This window comes from Thermobia domestica, chromosome 1 (assembly GCF_964235325.1).
Source record: "Thermobia domestica chromosome 1, izTheDome1.hap1.1, whole genome shotgun sequence".
Taxonomy (NCBI): Eukaryota; Metazoa; Arthropoda; class Insecta; order Zygentoma; family Lepismatidae; genus Thermobia; species Thermobia domestica.
Genome location: NC_137454.1, coordinates 118,055,473 through 118,080,352, shown reverse-complemented (window position 1 = coordinate 118,080,352; position 24,880 = coordinate 118,055,473). Strand labels below are relative to the sequence as shown.

Here is a 24,880-nt window from a genome sequence, read left to right as displayed (position 1 = left end):
CAGCTTCGTCTATAGAGAAATATTTAAGTTCCGGGAGTTGTATAGGCACAGCATTCTGAATGGAGTTACAGTTAAGAAACAACTATTCTTCTTCTTATGCTATGAAAGTACTGCAATTGTTCAGTACTTTCAGCTATGTACTTGTGTATCATCAATTTGTCTCTCGATGTGGACAACAGTGTTTTGGTTTGAATTGGAACGAAATATCAACAGATCTTTTTCTCAATCTGTTTGTCGGCTTAATCGTTCTGAATCGTTTGGATAAAATGTATGGTAACTGTGAAATAATTGATCAATCTATAAGGCATCACGAACATTGGTGGTTGTGTAAGACAGAAAAGTAGTAGAAACAGAAAACTTTCAGAAGGTTGGATATTTGAAACTCTTTTTCTATAGCTCTTAGAATAGTGTGCTTTTGAGCCTTAAAAATTAGCCTATGATCATCTAGTAGCTTATAAATATCTATTACTTCAGAACTAAACAAATACTGAAGTTCATAACCACGAACTTCAATTATGTGAACTACCATCTTGGCTAACGTCTGTGAAGAGGTAACAAACACATTTCCTCTTTTTCTTTTCCTTCTAAATGATTTTCAGCAATGTTCCGCAATTCGGAAACTTTACAAAGTGAATTGCATCCAAAATATCGAAATATCATGTTTATATTTAGACGTATCTTCTTGTTCTGTATGTTCCATATACAGATCTTGTTCATTCCAGATACGCAGCATTTTCTCCTTAACGTTGTTTTCAACGTTTACTTGTGTAGCCAAGTTGTAGAGTATTTGTAATCCTCGAAAAAGGTTTTCGTTTGGTAGAATGATGAAATTGGTTCTCTTTGAAATTGGTATCAATAAATAAGAAGTGGAAGGAAAACTCATTATAAAAACAATCAACTAGCTTCTGTTTTAAATGATAAGGATACTCTTAAATCTCTGAAAAGAATGAATCTGTGAAATGTCATTGTGCAAAAACCGAGAGAAAAAATGGTCCTGATTTTGAAAGGAATTGCCTTTATTGCTGCAAGTAAGGGGTACTATTAATATTAAAGTTTAACATTGAACGATTCGAGGTTCTGATTGGTAATATAAGCCTAAGTATTTACAAATTTACAAGTGAAATATGTCATTCCCATGAGTAGTTAATTTATGCAGGCGGTATGCCTGTAAGGTAAGTATTACACAACAATAAGAAAATACACAAGAATACGAAATTACACAACAAAAATCAACATTATCTACAACTCATTCTTTCACAAGAAAAATTTATGGAGTGTTTACTTTCTCTACTCTGAGGGGTCAATATTTAATTGATAGGACCAGCCCTTTTTTAGATAGAAAAATGTTGCAATTTCGGAAATTTCTGTTAATATTAGGTTAGATTAGGTTCGGCCCCTTCATCTACACATTAACCCTCGTTTTTTTTTTTTTGGATTAATTTAGAGTTGCCCCTCCAGTTTCAAACCTACAAAAGAACTACTTAAAAGATTAAAACTTTTTAGCTTAGCTTCGGTTACGTTAGGTTAGGTTTTTAGGTTTGGAACTGATTCCCAAGATCCGGTTCTGGAACCGGGTTTACGGACCCAAGTCGAACCGGTTCTGAAAATCGGATCTCCTAGAATCGGTTCCGCTGGAACCGAAACTTTGTGACCATCCCTACGCTAAACCCGAGCTGCTGGCAGGCTGTGAACAGTGTGCTAGATGAAATGGTGGAAGCGACTGGCAGGCGCCCAGGCGGCGGCTACTTGTCTCATTTGACTAAATAAACTGGCTAAACAGGCAAACTGGCCAACTCATTTGCCTAAACACCCACTGGTGGACCAATATTTTTTCTGGGGGCAGAAGCGGGTCTGGGCGGGGAGGGCACAAGCGCATGCATGGTCCTCTATGCATTTTCTGAAGGTGAACTTTGTGCCTCCTTTACGGGTCTTTGTGGGCTTTCGGATCCAGGTCTGGAACCGGTTCCTAAGATCCGGTTCTGAAACCGTGTTTTCGGATCCAGTCTGGAACCGGTTCCTAAGATCCGGTCCTGGAACCGGGTTTTCGGATCCAAGTCTGGAACCGGTTCCTAAGATCCGGTTCTGAAAACCGGATTTACGAGAACCGGTTCCACCGGAACCGGAACTTTGTGGGCATCCCTAATATCCTTTTCTCTTTTTGAACAAATACTCCGCTAAATAACCTTCAAGGTGTTCCGATATCTTCCCCATTACAGGTATGCAGTAGCGTATGTCTCGGTAACGGCTTTCGATCCCCTGGGTATGGACAAACAGATGTTCCCCTTCTAAAATATCGTTATTTTTCTCATGTACTTCTCCACCAGTTTCCGTGCATACAAATTCCACACTATTATTTACTCGAAGATGTCTGAAACCTTCGTCATTCAGACAGTCGTACGACTTAAAACAGTCAGAGATTATGGTTGTTCCGGGTGATATTCAATTTCTTATTATGTTTAATAAAGTTTCCTTGTCTCTTCTTGGTACTGGCAATACAAAGAACTTTCCTTTCGGATCACGTTCCACGCCACCAAATACACACTGACCGTCCACTTGTCGCCCTTTGTTGAATTTCCTCTTTCCAAATTTTGCCTCATCTATTTCAACTACTTTACCAGGACCACCGATGTTCGTTGAATTTCTAATTGCCCAGTCAACACACACTTCACTACAATAGTTACAGCAATCCACTACTGTCGCTGAGGACAAATTCATTTCATGCATTTTAAATGCTTGTTTGTCTCTTTTTAAAAGACACCAAAGGACTACGAACAACAAAACTTTATCCAAAGGTAACACTGATCTTTCGAAAAATGTTCCCTTCGTTGACGGCTTTTCCCACATACATTTCTCACCCCATACTCTTGCATTACAGCGAAAACAATACGTTCCCCCACTTCTTTCCCACACTTTGGACATTGTGTTCTTAACTTCAGTACTCCGTGGGCTTCACAAAAATTTAAAAGATTTTCTTCATTATTTTTGTACGTTTCTATAAAACTGAGCGCAGAAATATCGCATCAGTTACACCTGTTCGTCATATGTTACAACTATCATGCTGCTGAAACCTTCCGCGAATGCTTGCGCTTCCGGCAAATAGCACTAACTTCTACATATATTTTCTCGTATTAAACATAACTCTCCTGCCAAACTTACATTCACAAACATCAAATTAAGACTTCAAATTGTCATTTCTTACCTTATTTCTCCTGTAAATTTTTCTAATTTTTATAAAAAGCGGAGGGGCAACTCTAAACTTAACCCCCCCTTTTTTAAATGTGAATGTTCATATTGTTCATTTTCAGGATGCATACCACGAAATTGATTCCACCTGCTTTCAAATTGCTTCTTTTGAGTACGAGTTGCATTCATGTGGTCATAGGTGCAGGTTCACTTTAGGAGGGTTTCAGCGTTAAATACAACTTAGAGTGTAAAAAACCACAACTAACTTGTGCTAAGGAGATGCTAAAAACAAAAAGTGTATCTAATCTAGTCAGAACAGGGCAAAGTTGGTGGACTTGCGCTTGTACGAAGCAGGCTCGTTAGGCAGGGAGAGTGTGCGCGTAAATGAACATAATAGAGATGTCAAAGTATAGAGTCTTATATAGGAGCCACCGTAGCTCAGTGTTAGAGCGTTCACCTCTGATGCTTGAAGTCTCCGGTTCGATCCCAGCTCGCGCCAAGTGAACTTTGTAATGGACAAACACTGTGTGCGTAGGTTTCCTCGGGGTTCTTAAATTTCTTTTCACTTTGTTCAGTCCACCATTTCATTCATTTCTAACCGTCACTATCTCCTTTAGCCTAGCCTGCATAACTGTGGGACGTAAAACCCAAAGATTACATTTCATTTTTCATACAGTCTTATATATAATTATTGATTTCTTCTTCTTCTAAACTTTTTTTCCAGTTAGCTCTAGTCGACTTCGGATCACTTTTTTCCACCTATTTCTATCTTGTGTCATATCCATTGTGATACCACACAATATCCCTACTTCTTTTTTAGTCGATCTTTCACTTGTTTCCCACTCAATTCTATACCATATAGGTTTTCTTACATGTTCAAACCATCGAAATCCACTTTCTTGAAGCTTTACTACTACTTGTCTCATGTTTACTGTTTAGTGTTCCTTGGATCACTTCATCCTTAATTTTGTCCTTTCGCGTCTATCCACTGCAGCATCTTCATCTCCGCAACATGTAACTTTTGTTCCTCTCTCTTCTTCGTCGTCCAACATTCCGCTCCATATTATATGACAGGTCTTATTAATGTTTTGTAAACTTTGTTTTTATGGTTTATTGATAACCTATGGTCACAAATATTCCTACCGCTCGCTCTCACCGAAGAATTTCGTCTCCTGATGGCCATAATTATCAATTCGAATGGAGTCCTCCTATAAGCGATTGTGCAAATTTAGATCTCCGACAGTCAACACAAGGTGTTCAAGTGGATTGTAAAGTTGAATTAAATCCACTTCCAAAAAAGCTACAAGGAATTTACAATGACGAGATGGTTATCAAGGGTGAGAAGAATGCACGTACCGGACTGGTTGCAATCAGGAGTTTAAGTTAATAGACAGAAAATGAAAATCGCGGAATACAGCAATGGTTACGCGACCAGAAGCGCGGCAATCAATAGGTTTATCACATCTTTATATCAAGTAACAAGATAAAATAGATGACTGAGTAGGCTTTAAATGAGTTTCTTGCAAGGAAATAACAGTTCGTTCGCAGTAAGATACTAGGTGTAGGCCTATCAATTTCTCAAGATGACTAGCAAAGTCGTTAAGGTTCCAAAACGCCATGATTGGAAATATTAACATTTAAGACAAACCTTTCCTCCCCAGTCAATTACCATCTACTCACTATCCATCAGTTCGCCCTCCAGCATATTCGATTCAGTGATATTAGAAGTGTCTTGAGAACTGTTGGGGATTTTGGTTTCCTCGGTGGGAGGATGGATCAGTAAGACTACGCCCAACGTGCTGACTTACAAATCATGCTAACAACATACGGCAAACTTGCCATACGGTGACGTTAGCATTAGACCACCGCTATGAACGCGAGAGTTTTGCAAGGTTCGGGAGATAATATGATGATTGTGGTTGTCGATTCAGTAGTCTTAGCTGAAGAGAACTCAGTTTGCGTAGAGAGGTCAGATGCCTGCGTACTTACAACTTTCCGAATAATAGCAGCAACAAAGGCAAGCAGAACAGGAACCGAGATTGAATTCTTACTTTGAGACACTTCGCATCGGCTCAGGAAATTCTTCCCACAATAATATATTCTCTTATGAGCTTTTCTCTTTGAAAGGCTGATCAGTCCCTACGCCAAGCAGAATGATAACACTTACAGTTGATACAAGAGAACTTGGTTGCTTTACAGGTATCCACACCATGACTTCCCTGATCACAATTGACACAAATAGCAGCCATCACATTACCGATGATAGTCTGCCCGAAATGTTGACATTTAAAACAATAAAGAGGGGTAGGAATGTAACGTCGTACTTTCAGTTGATAATATCCAGCCTTCACAAATTCCGGAAGCGTAGGCAAACTAAAAGTAAGAATTAATGACTGAGTTGGAAGCAATTCATATGACTTCTTACTTTTAATTCGAACTTCTTCTGCAACACGTTGGTCTCCTAGTTCAAGTTTAATCTCCTCTTCAGTGACGTTTAAGAGATTTCAACATGAAATCATTTCCCTACTAACACTCAGTAGGCAATGAAGTTCTACTGATCGGAACTGGTCCAATGTTATCCATTTTAGTACGTTCGCAGTTTCTTATCATCTACCTTTTCCACTAACAAAGTGCCATCCATAGTTTTATGATATTGTAAAACTTTGTGTAATTTCGTCTCATATAAGGAAGAGGTAGAGCAGTTAATAAAAAGAGAGTCCGGAATCGACTCCCACTACCAGTTTTATTATAAAAATCCACTATAAGAGTATTTGTACAAAAATACTATACAATTTGTTCTCTATTTTAAAAGGGCAAATAAAAGGTAGTCTTTGACCGTAAGGTCGCAGACAGGATCTCCAACAGAGCCCCGAAGCAGGTAAAGTGGAGTGGAATTAGGTTCCCAAAGCTCCGAAGCAAGCAGTGGGTAGGTTAGATGGCCAACAGAGCCCCGAAGCAGGCAAAGTGGCTGAGGTTTGGATTCCAAGACAGAGCCCCGAAGCAGGCAAAGCCAGGAGAAAGGATAGGCGTAGTCCCGTAGCAGACTAGAGGCCCTGGGATAGGTTACTCCTAAAGTCTCGAAGCAGACAGTAGGAGGGTCACCAGAAAACTGGTACTGAGGTGGATTCTTCTGCCCAATTTATAGCGTCCCTTGGGTGGCGGTGGCGCTTCTGCTTCGATTTCGTCTTCTGCTCCGTGGGAGGGACTAAATGTCGTCTGCAGGTGATTGCAGGTCCCCCTGGTGGAAGTTCCTCGTGATGAAGCACGTGTTGTTGTTTATAAACACTTGATGCATGTATTTGTTTTTAAACAACTTCACATGGGATATTACAATATCTTGAACCTCCTGTCGGACATTGTAGGTAATAATTTTATTAATAATGAAAAGAGACAATAATTTAATATCACTCAAACGGATAGCTTCTGCATTGTCAATAGCAACATCTTCGTCTTTTATTACAAGATATTGGACTAAACGAATCACAGTACCTATCTTTTCCACATTCTTTAGTTGAGATGTACTAATCTCACTCTCACTTAATTTGAACTTCTTACGAGAGGGTAAGCCCGGAATTGTATTTAAGATTATTTACCCATAAAATGTGGTTGATAATGAATATTTGTTAATAAAAACGGTGTGTACACGCCGCTACTTCACACGATGTGCTTAAAGGGACAACTTACGCTGCTCCTCTAGTATTCCCTTGTACACGTCCTGATCGGAGGATTAGTATGAAGCCAACGTGTCAAGGAGAATGACCAAACCATCATCCTCGACGACAAAGCAAATAACCCGAATTAATAATAATGATACAAAAATAACAAAAGTATGAATTAACCAATCACAATACTCTTTCCACCACAAGTATGGTATAAATCTAATTATTTTGGGGGGCAAAATTTATAACTTATAATGTCTCAAAAACGTATTTCGTTTAACAATAGTTCAAATACCTAAAATCCCCGACACGCATACGATGTCATACACCACAAACTTACGTTGAGATTGAACCAGGAACTAATCGAACTTGAAGTGAAAGCTCTGTTACTGTGACCACAAGACCACTTTTTTCTTATTCTGAGAAAATTGAATTTTAAGCTGAAACCACAGGCTACTTAGCATGAAGCAGAGACAAACAAACAAACAAGAAAAGGATTGTAAATAATGGATGCACTATTTGTTTATAATATTAGGATAGAAAATTCTACCTCTCAAGTATACATTGACATCAATGACTTAATTTCAACCAAAAGTGTCATTTCACCTTTCTCCGCATGGTCTTCACTATTATTTTTCATTAACAGAATCTTACTGTAGAATCAATACTAGTCATGGTGCATTGAGTATATAGCCATCACTGATCACATTAATGTATTTTTTTTCGCTAGTTCTTTTGTACAATCATGTTGCATTATGCAGTGATGATGCAAATAATGAATGCGTGAATGAATGCAACTGCCCAATTATAGAAACCTCAGTGTGTGCAGTAACTGACAAAGGAATAATGAGAACATTCACCAATGAGTGCATCATGAATTGTGAAGCTTGTACTCTAAGTACAGGTAAGTAAAATACTAATATAAAATTATACATTTATTCCTATATATTGATTTTAAAATATCAACATTTCGTAACCAATACACCCAGTGTTTTTCCAGGGTTACATTTATAGGCTAGGTCATCTTGAGCTTAGGTAAATTAAAAAATCAATTACGTGACACTGTTGTGCAGGGCTCGTCCTTTAGCAAAGTTGTTAGGATATAAAAAGGGTAAAAAAGTGCTCACAAATAAGACACAAACTATTGCGTTGTATTAAGAAATAATCTGCAAATATGGATGATGATTAGAAGAGAGATTTTGAAGGGAGGATAAGAGATGGCGCTGTAAACACTAAGTATTGGGGAGGTTTGCTCTCAGTTTTTAATAAATTTTTACTATTTACATTTCAATATTTTTGACAATTTTGTTATTTGTTACAATTTTAATACACTGTTATTCAATTTCAATATGTTCATACGCCGCCTATCCTTCTTTATTACATTCTCAGTGTGAAAAAACAATTATAATTAAAACAGGCTAATTCGGCCATTTTGGCACGGACCATGTTAATACATAATCTTATTTCAAACAATTTTCATTTAAAACAACATTAGTGAAGCAGTCTACAGGGCTCTACGACCGAGACTTCCTTTATATAAATCTTCCGTAAGAGACGCAACTGAAACTGAAACTGAACTGAGACTTTGAAGATATAGAATATAAGAGTAGAGGTTATGAAGATACAGTTGATTTTGTGATTTATGATTATATGGAAGATTATAAATGTAAGAAATACGATTAAGATTATGAGAGATGTAAAGATTGGGAGTTCATGAATGATATTGATTTATGAGATACATAACATAGGCAACTTGCAGATTAAGAATAAAGGTTAACAGAAGACCACAATAATCTCGATTCTTTTGCTCTCTTATAAAAAAAAGTTTAAAAATGCCCGGAAATAGTTGTTAATTTTAGACGATTAATCTTTAAACTCGTTATATGAAGACGTTTCATAACGCTCTCATCGTACTGAGAAAAAATGTATATGTCGTACGCAAAATCGTATGTTACATTTGTAAATCCTGTAGTTTTTGGACTTAACGTACAGCAAACGTACGTGGGGGGCGGGCGCCAATGGAATCTGTTCTTTCTCGTTGCCACATATACAAATCAAAGACGATTAATATAGCAGAATGGTCACTTAATCTTTCTGTTCGTAAGAAGTAAGAATGGATAATAAGCAGTGCGTAGATAAACGTGTTCTAAAGTGACAGTTTTATTTTTGCTGTTTTCTAAAATTATGTTTCATTTATAAACAGTATTTGGGGGACAATAATTAATCTAAATTTAAACTATAAAATTGCGGAACGAACACCTCTTGATCACAATGTTGGAAACGAAATTGAACTCACAGCTCACTGGACAGTCAGTTTGAGCTCTTCGAGGCTTCCTGACAGTAAATTTATTATTATGTTTTTTATTAAATCCATGGAATTTTGAGAAATAATTGTTGTTTATCCTCATAGTTATAAATTTAAATTTTTAGAAAATATGTACGTTTATCAGGTCACTGTGAGCCTTTTTTAATTAATGTTACGTTTGTTTGTTGTTTGTTTGAAAGACACCATGTATTGACCAAATGACTTAAAACATCGTTTCTATGTTGGTCTATGAAATAAAATGAAACGAAATCTTTAGTTTAACGTTCCACGTAACCTTTAGGATAAAAGAGACGGATGATCAATAAGTGGATGATTATAAATGAATTGGAGGAATGAAAATGTGGGACAAAATGGGAGAACTCAAAGTCATGATGCCCATCGTGAAGCCCATTATAAGCTTACAAGACCTGGAATTGAACCAGGAACCCATCGCATTGCGGAAGAGTCAGTATTGTGTATTTAATATTATGGATGTGTATGCAAGTTATTATTAAAGAGTATTTGCACTGCTTACTTTATTATCACGGGTTACACTTTTCCTGAAGTATAACGAATCAATATGATTGTATTGTTGTTTGTAGTATTCCCCATGAGACGAGAAAGTTCCATTCTCGTCTCAAGAACGAGACGAAAAAAGCTCTTTTATAAATTCGAGATGAGATAAGAAATTTTACGAGTTTCGTGGACAACATTGGTTCACCCAAACCTTAGATCTCGAACACTGTTTTGGTGTTACATGATTCGTATTATAAAAGCTTTAAATAAAAGCTCGTACAACTAAAATGGCGAGTATTTATCAACGTTTAAAGTTACGCAAGTCAATATACAATATATTCCAATGATAAATTTGGTATAAATTTTGTTATATCACAGCCTTCGTGGATCTCTCCTTTTCGCCTCGTAAGTACCAATAGACATTTGGCATAAAAATTCCACAGCAATGAAATGAAAAGACAGAATTTACAACATACAGATTTCTAGAAAGTTCAACTAGATACAAACTTCATATTTAAAACTCCTTGGCTCAAACGAGATTCTGTCCAGCAAAATAGCTTATTACTTGAACGAACTGTGTTGATACACCAGATTCAGTCTCCACTACTTCACGAATTCTAAACTGAAGTTCGCTTCTTCATAGTTCAATTATCTTCACAGTTGAACCATGATCGGGAGATAATTTTGCGCCTACTCATTCAACAACATGTAAACATAAAATACATTTAAATTATTTTGCTTTCACTTTTTATTGTAAATTTAACACAACATGAGCAAACCTATTGATGGTGTTCAGCAGTATTTAGTACATCATGGTTACATTCATAAATCTTGTTTACGTGTACGTTGCAGGACGTCTTATTTGGATAGTATTGTGCACAGTGCACATTTTTCTAATAGGTGATACATCCAATGCACTTATACGCTGTACCGCGAGCACATTTTCCTGTTCAGAACATGGTAGGATATTTCTGACCATAATATTAGTGAATCTACCTTATTATCTATAAGTTTGTTTTAAAAATACAAAAGGAAATTAGCACTTCTTGTTTCAAGAAAATATAATAAACAGTTTGATAGAACTAAAACATGCTTTTCGTATCGAGGATAAATTCCTGTATCCATGGAAGGATGTTAAAAGAAGGCGATTTCTATTTCCAGTGCTCTGTAGTATATTTGTAATCTAACATTTTCTCTAATAAAATTATTTAAATCTTTTCTTATCAGCTTAATGTCTGATATGACTCACATTGTGGGTCCACAATATTAAACTGATTTTAGACTGATGTGAGGTGGTATTAAGTAACGCACAAATTCGGACTGAATTGACTCTAGATGGTGCACCTATTTTTGAGCACTATGGTTCCAAATATTCTAGTTTAGGACGTACCGGTGCTAATGCATTATACTGTACAGAATATTAAGGACATTAGTACTTTAAAACTCACTTCCCAGTCTCATTACAAGTCCAAGATAACTGAACATATCAAATATATAAGTGTGTATATGTAGTGAATTGTCTTTATGTACTAGTATTAGCCTTGTTTACATATTTTCGAACATGGTATACATTAATTCTAAATCAGAATTGTTTTCCATTAGAACACTGTATATACAGTATAGTACATTTTACCTATTGTATGCATACTTACAATGTTTTTAAATATATATAAAAAAAACATAAAACATTGAAGTACAGTAAACAGTAGATATGAAGTAGACAATAGACAACATAAACAGATAGAAATATATTAACGACATATAAACATCTATTCTCCTTGTTTATAAGTAGCATTTCTTTAACTTAAAAAGAACTTTTAAAAAAGACTCTGATGGCATTAACCCAACAGCTCTTACTGAAAAGAAAAGAAAAGAAAAGAAAAGAAAAACTAAAAGAGAAAAGAAAGCAAAAGCTATATTGAACAAGATGAAGATAATATGGATAATGGACTTTAAAATGAAAACAATACATTAATGATGACCTTCACGAAGGGATAATATTTAAAAATTCTATTTTTAAAGCAAATAATAGTATAATAAAGAATATAATTGTTTATGTACGTGATCTTTGCACTACAAGTGATATAAACAATTATTTTTTATGATTATTCCAAGGTAAGTGGTGAAATTTACTACAAATACTTTTAAAGGTATTTATATGTTTGTTTATAAGAGCCTCCAGCTGTTTTATGACAACCCAAATCTATTAGCACTTCTTGAAGGGTTACTGTTTAAGGTGGATCATCACCCGGAAGTCTGTATAAATTTTAGCTCATTCCCTTAACCACTGAATGAAACGTTACATACTATAAATATTGTATGTACTATATGATAAAGTTATGTTTCAGCTACAACACAGGACACTGATTCATTTGGTTGTGTTTTTTGATATCGAAAAAAGGTAACAAACAAAAGGAAATATTTGATTCGTTTTACAATGAGCACACAAGATGACACTTGCTGTTAGATCTTACTAGAAGTGCTCAATTTTATGAAATGTTTATTTGAATGTGTAAAGTACTTTAAAGTAACGATCTTATTATAAAATAGATATATTTTTTTGACAGTTTTTCGTGTCGTATTTCACATTTTATTTAAATATTAATTAACATTTAAGGGAATAGATTTCGCGAAGAAACTTGCGCAGAACGTCATAATGCGTTGTAGCCAAATTTGTACGTTTAATTTCTAGATTCTAGCGTTGCAGTTCGAGAAGCGGAACTTAGCTTTGAATTGTGGTAAGGGTCAAAAACTAATTTCTCCAGTAACTATCCAAGCAGAATTCCATGATCACTTCCTTTATTATCTGGACCAATAAACACTCGTCACTACCTGGCAACGCCGTACTATTCAAGCAGTGTTTAGCATAACATTGGTATCCACGTATATGGGGTTAAACAATTACTGAAATTATAAACGAGGGGTACGGTGGTTCATTGATAGAGTCTCGCTTCTGGTGCAAGGAATCCCTGATTCGATTCTAAGCCATGTGAGTTTGTAGTGGACAACATCGTTTCCGTGGGTTTTCTCGGGTTCTTCCGTTTCCTCCTACATTTTCAATCCACCAATTCTTTCATAATCATGCATTTACATTAATCATCAACAACCGCGGGAACTGAAACAGAGATTTAATTTGAAATAATAAGATAAATGAAAACAAAGGCACAAATATCTTAAACTGTATGCACATGCAGGGACGCCAATCATGGAGATGGGTTTGAGGTGGCCTGTGTCCCCTAAAGTTTTGTTGGACCTGCGTATTTGTATTACACTTCTCATGCAAACCTAAATATCTTCTCAAAAAGTCAGGCCAAAATTGGCGCCACTGTACCTACAATGCAATGAAAATAAAACACAATCTTTATTCCAGAAATGTGAGCTTATGAAAAAAAAACTTTCAAAAACTAGTTTAGATTTTGGTTTATGCAAAATCTCAATTATTTCAAATTTGTTGTACACAATATGCATATGGTCTATATTATATATGCCTATATGGATAATATATTAATTGATTGATTAAAAGCAAAAAACCTTAGTTTCGCTAAATAAAATATCATATGTATACCATAGATATTAAAGTGTATTACAGATTAATAGTATATTTCTTAATGTGTTTATTAATTATTGTTTTATTCCATATTAAACTTCTTCATTTTTTATTTCTCATTTACAGAGTATAACATGCTTCATAAAGGAAAGTGCGAACCTGATTAAACTATAGATATAATACCAATGACAAAATTCCTGTTTTAATTATTATTTGAATGGATATAATCAAGAAAGTACTACAAGATTTAAAGTGATAAGCCGTCTATTATGTTTGGTACCAAATAAATAGATGAAATTTAGTGCAAAATTTTTGAATGTTTTTTAAAACAATGAATACACTGGCGAAAACGCATTTAGGAACATTAAGTAGGAATTCATGGATCCGATACACAAGAAGTTGTTAGTGATAATACATTGGTGAAGACTAATTATATAGTGAAAACAAACCAAAGACTTCTTTCAGGATATAAAAACATTAGCGACGTAACTATGACGATGAACTATGTAAGGAATGTACAATGCAGTAATCACGTTCCAATCAGTAAAGAACGCGGGTGAGACAGATGTGTAACTTTACGTATAAGTTCTCAAGAGACTTACAGCAAGAATCCGTCGTGTCAGACCAGACAACAGCGGTGATTGGAAACTTCATCATGACAAGGAGAAAGCCCACACTGTCTTCGTTGTGACCAGCTACTTGGCCAACGCTGCCTCAGCCACCTTACAGTCCAGACTTGTCTCTCCCAGACTTCTTTTTGTTTCCCCGTTTGAAATCCCCCCTGAAAGGACATCGTTGCAGAACAATTGACGACGTGAAAGCAGCTTGTGAATTGGCTTTAAAAGTACTTACTGAACACGACTTCCAGTATGTCTTTTCGGTGAAGGTGTATCGACACCGGAGGACAATATTTTGAGGACTTTTAATGCACAGGTATTATTATTCTTATTATTATGTAAATATCTCTTTTCTTCATACTTGTACACTTGGTGACATTACTTTGCGAACAAATCTTGTATGTTCTCTTGAGACAATGAACCGATTACAGAAAACCGTTTATCCCTATCTATTACCATTTTTGTTCTATGGTGATAAATGATGAAACCGGATATGGCTCATTTGAACCAACTCCGGTTTAAATAGAGGATTAATGAAGATGAAACCTATTCCTGCGAATCTGAATCGGTTGCAGGAAACAGCTTCTTGCTATACTTTTTCCCTTCTTTGCTCTATGGAAAAAAGTATTCCATCTGCAGGTATTCGTGAATTTCAACCACTTCCGATTTTGGTTGAGTGTTATATTTCTCTTGAGACAATTAATCGATTGCAGAAAACTATCAATCGCTATCTATTACAATTTTTGTTCTATGGTGATAAAGGTTTAAACCGGAAATGTTTAATTTGAACTACTTCCGGTTTGATTAGAGAGTTAACAGAGGAGATGGAACTGCTTCTTGGGGCACTGAATCGACCATTCTACGAAAATCAGTAGGCCTATTGAAACCAGAAGTAATACATTTGAACTACTGCCGATTTTTTTTGTAGAGTGTTATGAATTGTCATGTTGTGTTGTCATGAGACATTAAATAGTTTGCGAAAAAAAAAGTTTCTCGCTATCTGTCAGTGTTTTCGTACTATGACGATAAACGTTGAAACTGGAAATGATTAATTGTACTACTTCCAGTGTGAATACAGGGTTAACAGAGGAGATGAAACTATTCTTGGAATGCTGGAGATTGATTGCATGAACTGCATCTCGATATATTTTATCATTTTTGCTCCGATACATGTCGACAGACGGATGGACGGACTAAACCGTTCTATAAGACTTCCGACACTTATGCATACCACAGCTTGAAAACCTAAAAGGGAAAAATACAGCATAGATCATATTATTAAAAAACTATCTGAATACATCAAGCTTATAAAAGGTACCACCATCTAGAGAAACAGATACAAAAATTTCCTGTACTCTCTTGTTTTTCAGCTTGCGATGAGAACAAAGTACAATTAGTTATAATTATTCTTCCTGTATATCCTGCATCCACTTTCAGATAAACCATCCCAGTAATATTCTACTTTATATGGTTAAAAGCAATAAACTCATTTCCGAATAATACAAATGTATATTTACATATCCTCCAAAACAATGGGATTTCCAATTGGAGCACCCATATATTTATCTCAACTCAATATCGTAAATAAATGTAAATGACCCTGTTTCACAACAATTTTTGTGGCGACTTCAGAGACTTCAGCCCAGACAGTCCATGGTCTTCATTAACCAAAAATAACTCAGTGTTCATGTGTCTGTACCAACTCCTAAAATGTTTAGAATCAGTAAAATGGGGGCAAATAAATATGAAGGAACATTATTAATATAAAATCGCTTATTAAAACAAATACATCTAAATAAATTTCAAGTAAGCTCAATTTGGACAATTACTCATTCAGGAATGATTTTACATAATACTTTGGACCTGTATGTAAATGATTCATTCCAAAATGGGTTACCTGTGAATACAAATTTATCTTGTTATAACCTGTTCCCAAAAATGGTTCCATTTATCAACATAGGAAAACAGTTGATCGACAATTTTTATAAAATTTTTATCAGTACATAAAACAAATTTAACATTAGTTTTAGCCTTAATAAATGGGAAAGAAGAGATAATTCAATTGTTTCGTCTTCAATTGAAAACCGCGCTTAAGTTGAAAAAATTATATCTGGTGAAGCTCATAGACACACGTTTATGCTATTGCATAATGGAAAAACTGAAACCTAGATCACATTACTATTTCAATGCGATCTTGGCAGTAAATTTCGAAAAATCATATTAAAAATATTAAATCTATACTTTTCTCATTTGCCATTGAACATGGAAAACCATATATTCGTGGTTTAATACCAAAATAGATAACAATTAAATAGAGTATATAGTGTTAATGGCAAGAATTAACAAGGTTTAGTAGAATGAGACCTAAAAAACTTCCTACTGTTGTGAAGAGATCAAAGAAATATTTGTATTTATATTTTCATTATTTATTTATTTATTTCTAAGACTAATAAGACTTTATTGATAAGACTTTTTCAAAGTGCTTTAACAAGTAAGCCCAATTATACCTCTTTTCTGTGATTATGCTACATCTTTTCTCCTGTCAAAAATGAGAGAACTGAACTAGAACACCGAAGTTAACATCTCGACAGATATGAATAACTTTATTAAAAATCATTTGATACTTGATGCTTAATGTATTGCAATAAGTAGTCCTGTGGCGATTTGAATAATTAAACATAGTCCAAGGAAGCATCCAAAGTTTCATCAATAAGAAATGTTAATAGTAGCCAAAAGATCAACTAGAGCGTTATTGGTGATTTTGAATAACGATGATGTAATTGAAAAGATGTAAACATATGTATTAGAGAGGCGAAGGGGTCCATGATACAGTGAAGTAATTTTTCTAGCTAATTTTTCTAATATATAAAGAATACTAGTATTGGTCCTAGAAATACTAGAAATAAAATACAGGTAAATCATCCTGTCATAGTTGAAGTGGTTCGTGTTAAAAAAAGATTTAAGATTATTAAAATTATTAGTAATAATTCATTTTATTTTAATAACAAGAAGTAGCTTAATCAAAATATTCATTTTGAGAACTAATGAATGATTAACATTTGCTTTTAGAATTAGTATACACTAATGGTTAACAAGCTCATTGTTTAAATTAAAGTATAAAAGCTTATGAAAATATTATTTATGTTGTTTTCCGGTTTATTTTCGGTATATTGTGTTTTGTTCTTGAACGTAGGCAATTATTAATATTTCCTTTAAGACATAAATTTATCGTGTTAATAATTTTTCTTATTATTCACTAGGAAGAGTATACATTAAGAAACGTTTGTCTTCTGTTTTTTTTTTAATTTTACGGGTTTTAAAGGTAGATTAGGATTGTCTATTCTGGTTTCTATTGTTTAAACCCATAGGGGAGATAATTTGGACTCAAAAGTTGTATTATGATGATAATATACTTGTTATTTATGTTATTTTTAATCTCTGTCGGATGTAAATTTAAAATAAGATCAATTTAGTCTAATTATTCTTTGTTTCTTTAAAAATTTATTTTAGGTAATAGTACATCACTTCTTCCTTCAGAAGTGGAATAGCATTTGTGATTGATTGTGTAAAGTTATTCTTTAGTTTTTATTGACTATTTGAGCTATTTTTCTTATATTTATGGGGTTAGAATAGGTCTTTAGTACTTCTTTTTAATCATTTATATTTGTAGGTTTAGTTTTTACAGGGTTAGTGTTAATAGGTTTATTAACTATGAGATTGTGGGGATTGAGAGGTGCTTTAATATTAATGGTTGATCATGGACTGTGCTCCTCGGGTTTATTTTGTCTAGTAAATATTTTTTATGAAGAGTTAGGAAGATGAAAATTGTTAATTAATCGTGAATTATTTTATTTCATGCCTCGTGTGGTCTTGTGGTGATTCTTTTTCAGAATAGATAATATAGCTGCTCCTTCTACTTTAAATTTATTAGGAGAGATTACCCTCATTTAATTAGAATGGTTGATTGGGTCTGAAGAAGAATGTTGGAAATTTTCGTATATTATTCTTTTTTTAGTGTTCCGTGTAGACTGTACTTGTATTCATATAATCAACATGGTAATTATTATTCTAGTATTTATTATTGTTGGAAAGAAAATGTTCGGGAATATTTATTATTAATTTTTACATTGAATACATAGATATCATGACTTACGGACAGTATCAGTCTTTCGTCACAAGCAAAGAAAAGTGTCCTAGAAGGCATCCAAGTCCATGATTGACTATTGGATAACTTATTTGACAAATTAAGTGCAAATTATACTTGTAAGCCACAAAGAACGATGGGCTTTACATGCCACACCCATCTCCAAAGTGTTAAGCTAGTTGCAGATTATACTCACGAATATGTTTTCTGAAGTCTAGATAAAGTTAAAGCTGAAGATTATTCACGAGAGGATACGGTATCAATTTAATCCCGATTAAAAATGTTTAAAAAATATTTGGTTCTTCGTGTGATATAACTTAGATTTCACTATCTTGGCAATTTTTTATTTTCCTAAAACAAGAAAGCAGTACATTTTTTTTCCAAAGTTGAAAACTATTTAGATTGGTTCTCATTTGTTCAGGTTGATTGATATATATTTTTGCTAAATAATAAAATAGGTACTTTTCAAAAGATAAGTAATAGAGAAGTATTTTCGTTACATGTACTTATGTATTACCCTAATACGAAAAGAAAATTAAACATTATCCCATTATTAGTACTGCAGAATATTCTTTGGGTATCTTTTATTGGATTGCCACTACTGATTATGATGTGCAGTTTTAAAACATCGATTAGAAACATTATAATTATTTATTGCTCAAAATTAACAAAACATTATCAAATTAATAAGAAAAGGTCATTAATAAATAATGTTCTATACTGAGAGTCTCGTGACTTCAAGCACACACATAAGCTACGCAATGTTTTGTGAAAAGAATTAACTAATCCTTGAACCTGTTTCGTACTTTTTGTCTACAAAAGTAGATTTATTTACGTTCGTAAGTAACAATATATTTAATTATTAACATCATATTAGTAGTTTGAAGCTAGTTTACACTATTCGATATGTGGAAGCAAAATTATTTCTGTGTTTGTATTAAAGTGTCTGCAATTCAATGCCTACTTTCGAAATCACTTCAAATTTTGTTAAAACATATCCTTGATTTGTATGAGGTTTACTTACCAATCCTCTCTAATTAGTGCGGAGGTTAAGTAGACGATTCTATAAGAATTGTGCACTTCTGAAAAAAAAAGGTGAAACTTTCAGGAATACTTGTATACACCCGGCAGACGAAATCTAGAGGTAGGGCCCAAAATGTTTGGCCGCCATATTGGAAAATGCCCGCCATCTTGAAAAATAGGGCTATTTTTCACAATATCCAATTTAAGTAGCTACTGCTTCAACACTATTCATCCTAATTTCATGTTTCATACGTCATTCTCTTCAGAATAAAACAGGCTTTTAAATGCAACATAGCGTTTGTCCGAATGACGTACAAGAAAAGAGAAATTTGCAGGAAATCGGAAATTTTTCTTTAAACAAATATCATTTTTGGAAGTTTGAGGCCCCCTAGAGCCGCTCCAGGTAAGAGTATGCGCCCCTAATATATCCTGAAATAATACAAAGGGCTTATGGTATCTCTTTACCAAATAACATTGGAATATCCTATATAATGACATGACGAAAAAATATTTCCTACTCCTGTTTGAAAGTAGGAAATTTACGCTAACAGGGAAAATTGCGATCTCAAATTTCTGGATAAATTAATATTCAAATGCATTTCATGGCTTACACTTCATTTTCTTTAAAATGATACAATTTCTCAATTGAAATACTGTCCATGCCCCTCTGAAGTATAGGAAAAGGGAAATTTGGGAGAAATCGAGAAATATATCTGAAAACCTTTCTTAAAAAGATTTGCTTCTAGAATGATCCCAGGTGAAAGCACCTGACCTTAGTGACCCTGAAAAATACAGTACATTGGAGTATTGGTAATGTTTTCTATCAATTACTATTTCAATATCATACATAGTAACGTTGTGAAATATAATTTCCCAATCTTGTTTGCTAGGACAAAATATTATTTTTTAGCAGTATTTCATAATAGTTAACTCTGATGTTAAGTAGAGGAAAACACTTAACTCATTGTAGATTACTGCCTGTGGGGATACGGACAAAACCTCGCGGCCGAAACATCGCCGCCCAAAATCTCGCCGGGCCAAAACCTCGCGTGGCCAAAACCTCGCCGCCCAAAACCTCGCGTGGGCAAAACCTCGCCGCCCAAAACCTCGCGGGACAAAATCTCGCCGGACCAAAACTTCGCGTGGCCAAAACCTCGCCGCCCAAAACCTTGCGGGACAAAATCTCGCCGGACCAAAACCTCGCGTGGCCAAAACCTCGCGTGGCCAAAACCTCGCCGCCAAAAACCTCGCGTGGCCAAAACCTCGCCGCCCAAAACCTCGCGGGACAAAATCTCGCCGGACCAAAACCTCTGTATATATATATATATATATATATATATATATATATATATATATATATATCCCACTCCCACTCCCTTTTGTTGTGCCGACAAAGTGAAATTATAAAAGACATCCTAGGCTCGAACCTCATCTATGTTGAAAATTTGATTGAGATCGGCAGTATGGCTCAAGAGGTATAATGTAACAAACATAGTCATTTAATTTTTATATATATAGATTTCCAAAGCATGCATTAGAATTTTTCTTGTCATTATTTTAATGTAATTATGTGTTATTACTAAATATATACACATAGTAATATATAAAACATGCTACATTGAAGAAATCGTCATGAAGAAGTTTTTTCGTGACGACATTTCTTCCCAGGCGACACTACGTCTCGCTTAATTTAGACCAGGCGAGATTCTGTGTCGCGAGATCATTACAACGAGGTTTTGGTCAGGCGAGTTTTTGGGTATGGCGATATTTTGGGGCGCGAGGTTTTGGCAAGGCGAGGTTTTGGCCCGCGAGGTTTTGGGAGGCGAGGTTTTGGCCCCGCGAGATTTTGGCCCGCGACGTTTTGGGTGGCGAGGTTTTGGCCAGGCGGGGTTTTGGCCAGGCGAGATTTTGTCCCGCGAGGTTTTGGGCGGCGAGGTTTGGCCAGGCGAGGTTTCGGCCCGGCGAGGTTTTGGACCACGAGGTTTTGGGAGGCTAGGTTTTGACCAGGCGAGGTTTTGGTCCGCGAGGTTGTCGCCGCGAGGTTCTGGCCGCGAGGTTTTGTACCCAAACCCTGCCTGTGTTTCCAGACGTCACACATAACCTCTTATGATTAGATATTCAATGTCAGTAGTAGTAGATGCTGTAAATTATCTCAATGCAGAACAAAGAACCGGTGTTACTTGTCATGTTCCCCTGTATGCTATTGCAAAACGTATTCAGTGGACATGCCCTGAAAAGTTTGGTGAAGACAGATATGTTATGATGATAGCGGCCTTATATCTGGAGAAGGCTATCATAAGTGTACTCGAAGATCTTTTAGATGGCAGTAGATGGGCTGAATGTATCATTGAGGGTGGGTTAACATCTTCAGGTAGAGATTAGTCTTATATCAAAGTGCTTCATACTGCAAGCCAAGGTATGCACATCAGGTGACATGATGTGCCCTGTTTACCTTGTCAAAACAAGCTTATCCCCAATATATTAATGGACATGAAGAAAAACATGGTACTGTTGAGCCTCTTCCGTTTAAGGAATGGTGTAAAGACAATTGTGAAAGGATTCCAAGTTTCTCATATTGGAGTACAGTGATGGAACTAGAGAATTCTCTTCTGATATTTTTGACATCAATCTGAAGCTCCAACTTTGAGCTCTATATGAACTCTGACAAGACGTGATAATTGGTTATTTTTATTTAACCACCAAAACTATACCAGATGGCTTCCAGTACATTAGCGTGACATGAAAAATCTGCCAGAGATATACTCGAGAATTCATGAGAAGTTTTTAGCTGGGAAATTTACTGCCAACATTAGTAGGAGATTATTTTCTGCAATTTCTTGGACCAGGCGCATGAACAGTGCAATGCGTACGTTAAGAGAGAAGGAGGTGATGGATGGTAGGACTAACAGAAAACCCAGATGTTTTGAGGTGATGGATGGTAGCTAGTCCTGAAGTAACAAGATTGATAGAAAAATTTGAAGAAGGGTTTAAAAGCCTAGCACAGCCTCAAAGGAACACCACGAATGATCATCAAAAACCCAGTATTTATTTTCAAACATGTAAAGACTGGAAAACACTATTGAAGATTTAGGCAATCCATCTGAAGACAGCAGCTAAGGTTTGGGAAATGTGCATAATAAAGTCATTGTTTCTCAAAAAAGAATTGTGGATTTAAGAGAAATAAGAGATCTTGGAATATAGCAATTCAAATAATTTGTCAACAACAGACTTGAACAACAAGTAGTATCAATTGAGAAACCGGTCAAACGCAATCAAGTGAAGTTATTCAAAACAAAACCTCCAACAGAGAGCAAACCCCAATTGCTGATGAGAAGAGCAAGAAATGATGCATGCCTCTCTTCAAAATTATATATCGTGTGTCAGCAGCGAGGTTCTGATCTTGACGAATTTTTTAGCCATGAAAACCAGCCATTTCCACCTTCTTTGTCAGACTGTGGGCGTCTTCGAAAATCTAAGAAATCTGAAATCTGATCTTCTTCAGTGTTTCAGAATTGTTTGTGACTATCTCAGCGACAAACCTTTAGCATCATGTGCCATACTGGATGGCCCAGCCTTAGTTTATATGATACCTCCTGGAGATGCCAAGACTTTTGATGTGTACGCAGAGATTTTCCAGCATAGTTCTTCACGAATGGGACAGTATAAACAGAATTGACATTGTCTGGGATGACTACTAACCTAACAGTTTGAAAGCTGAGACCAGGATGTATAGAGGTACTGGCATAAGACGAAAAGTTGGAGTAATACACCTGTGCCTAGAACTTGAAAGAACGTTTTGTTCAATTGTGATAACAAGAAGGAACTCTTCGATCTACTTGCAACTAAATTCGTATCTCGAGTCGGGAAAGAAGTGGTAACTACGAAAGGAGAAACGATATTATGCAATACACCATTATGTACCCATGAAGATCTTAAGCCATGCAGTCAAGAAGAAGTGGATACAAGACTTTTGCCTTATGCTAAGGAGGCCACAAATCTATGTTCATTCGGATAGTGGACACTGATGTTGTAGTGCTTTCTTTGTCAAAATTTAATCAACTACAACCACACTTCTTATGGATTGCATTTTGCTCTGTAAAGAATTCAGCGTGTATCCCAATTCATCTACTATTTACCAAGCTTGGAGTCGAAAAAACTACTTCCCTTCTATTTTTACATGCTTTGTCGGGTTGCGACACAACTTCCTCGTTTACTGGTTATGGAAAAAACGCTTGGGAAACAGAAATTTCTCGAAGATCACACAGACATTCCAGATTTTGTCTCAACAACCTGCGGAAATGGAGATTTTTATGGACGAAGTTGACAGATTTCTTGTTTTGATGTATGATAAGTCATCATGCCACAGCACAGTTAATGAGTGTAGGAAAGAACTCTACATAGAAAGGACGTTCCAAAAAAATACCACCAACAAATCAGCTTTATTTTAACATGTCTTGAAGAGTGCTTATCAAACTGATTATTGTTGGAGACAGTGTTTGGTTAAACGACCTACCTTACCTGATCCAGGCCTTTGGGGTTGCACACAAATGAAACTGGCAACTGGGAGCCAACATGGACAACTCTTCCTAAAGAAGCTCGTACATGTAAGGAATTATTCAGTTGTTCTTGCAAAAAGTGCAACACTCCTCGTTGCATGTACAAAATGCAGTGTACAATGCTTTACAAGTGTATTGACTGAAAATGAAAGTGAACAATTCGAGCTTCCTACTTTTGTTGTCAGTAGTGATGATGATTTTAATGACATTGAGAATGAATTCTCTAATACTTCTTCCCGTTTCCTTCCTAACGTGTCAGATAGGAGCAAAGGGTTTGTTGTGTTAAAAAAAAATGATAAAGTACAATAATGCAAAATTAAATGAAACACAAACAAATGAAATGTTATAAATAATTTCCCTTTATATGTCCAGGTCTCAAAATGAAGAGTGTCAAAAGAACCACCCTAATGTACCTAGGTACAATTGCATAATTAAGAGGATTGGGAAATTATTTTTTACAACGTTACTATGTATGATATCGGAATAGTATTGGGCAGAAACATTACCAATACTCCAATGTATTTTTCAGGGTACATTAAGGTCACGTGCTTTCACCCAGGATCTTTTCAGGAGCAAATATCTTTTTTAAAAAAGGTTTTCAGTTATATTTCCCCCAAATTTCGCTTTTCTCATATCTCACAGGGCCATATACAGCATTGCAATTGAGAAACTATATCATTTTAAAGAAAATGAAGTGTTAGCAATAAACTTCGTTCGAATATTAATTTACCCAGAAATTTTAGATCGCAATTTCCTGCAAATTTCCTTTTTCTTGTACGTCATACGGACATGCGCTATGTTGCATTTAAAAGCCTGTTTTATTCTAAAGAGAATGACGCATCAAGTATGAAATTGGTATAAATAGTGTTGAAGCAATAGCTACTTAAAATGGATATTGTTAAAAATAGCCCTATTTTTCAAGATGGCGGCCATTTACTAATATGGCAGCCAATAACTTTGGGCCCTACCTCTAGATTTCTTCTGCCGGGTGTATACAAGTATTCTTGAAAGTTTCACCTTTTTTCCAGAAGTGCACAATTTTTATGTTAACGTCCCTATTAAATATTTGTCAAATTCATAAAATGAAAGGGATGTATTCAATTCGAACTTGGAAGTTTATTTTGACTTTGGTATGTCAAGCAAATTAGTGTTCTGGTTTAAACCATTCAAAAAACTACTAATTTAGTAGGTTTCAGAAACAGACATCCGGCGTCTGATACATATAGGTTACTCATACTTCCGTTTAGATTAGAACAAAATTCCGCTATCGAGCTCTATGCTTTAAACTGCCGGAGCGTTTGTCCTAGTTTGATAAATATGCATACGCAGT

General features: G+C 35.4%; 1 protein-coding gene across 1 annotated transcript in view; it reads left to right on the top strand.

Annotated features, from left to right (window-relative positions):
- Positions 1 to 911: 911 nt before the first annotated feature.
- LOC145666533 (uncharacterized) overlaps positions 912 to 24,880 on the top strand; it is a 34,486-nt gene continuing 10,517 nt past the window's right edge. Inside the window, exons 1-2 of the mRNA XM_081733841.1 lie at positions 912 to 1,028; positions 7,573 to 7,746. Of these exons, the coding sequence (XP_081589967.1) occupies positions 989 to 1,028; positions 7,573 to 7,746 (214 nt within the window). The 5' untranslated portion in view covers positions 912 to 988. The remainder of the gene's footprint in view (positions 1,029 to 7,572; positions 7,747 to 24,880) is intronic.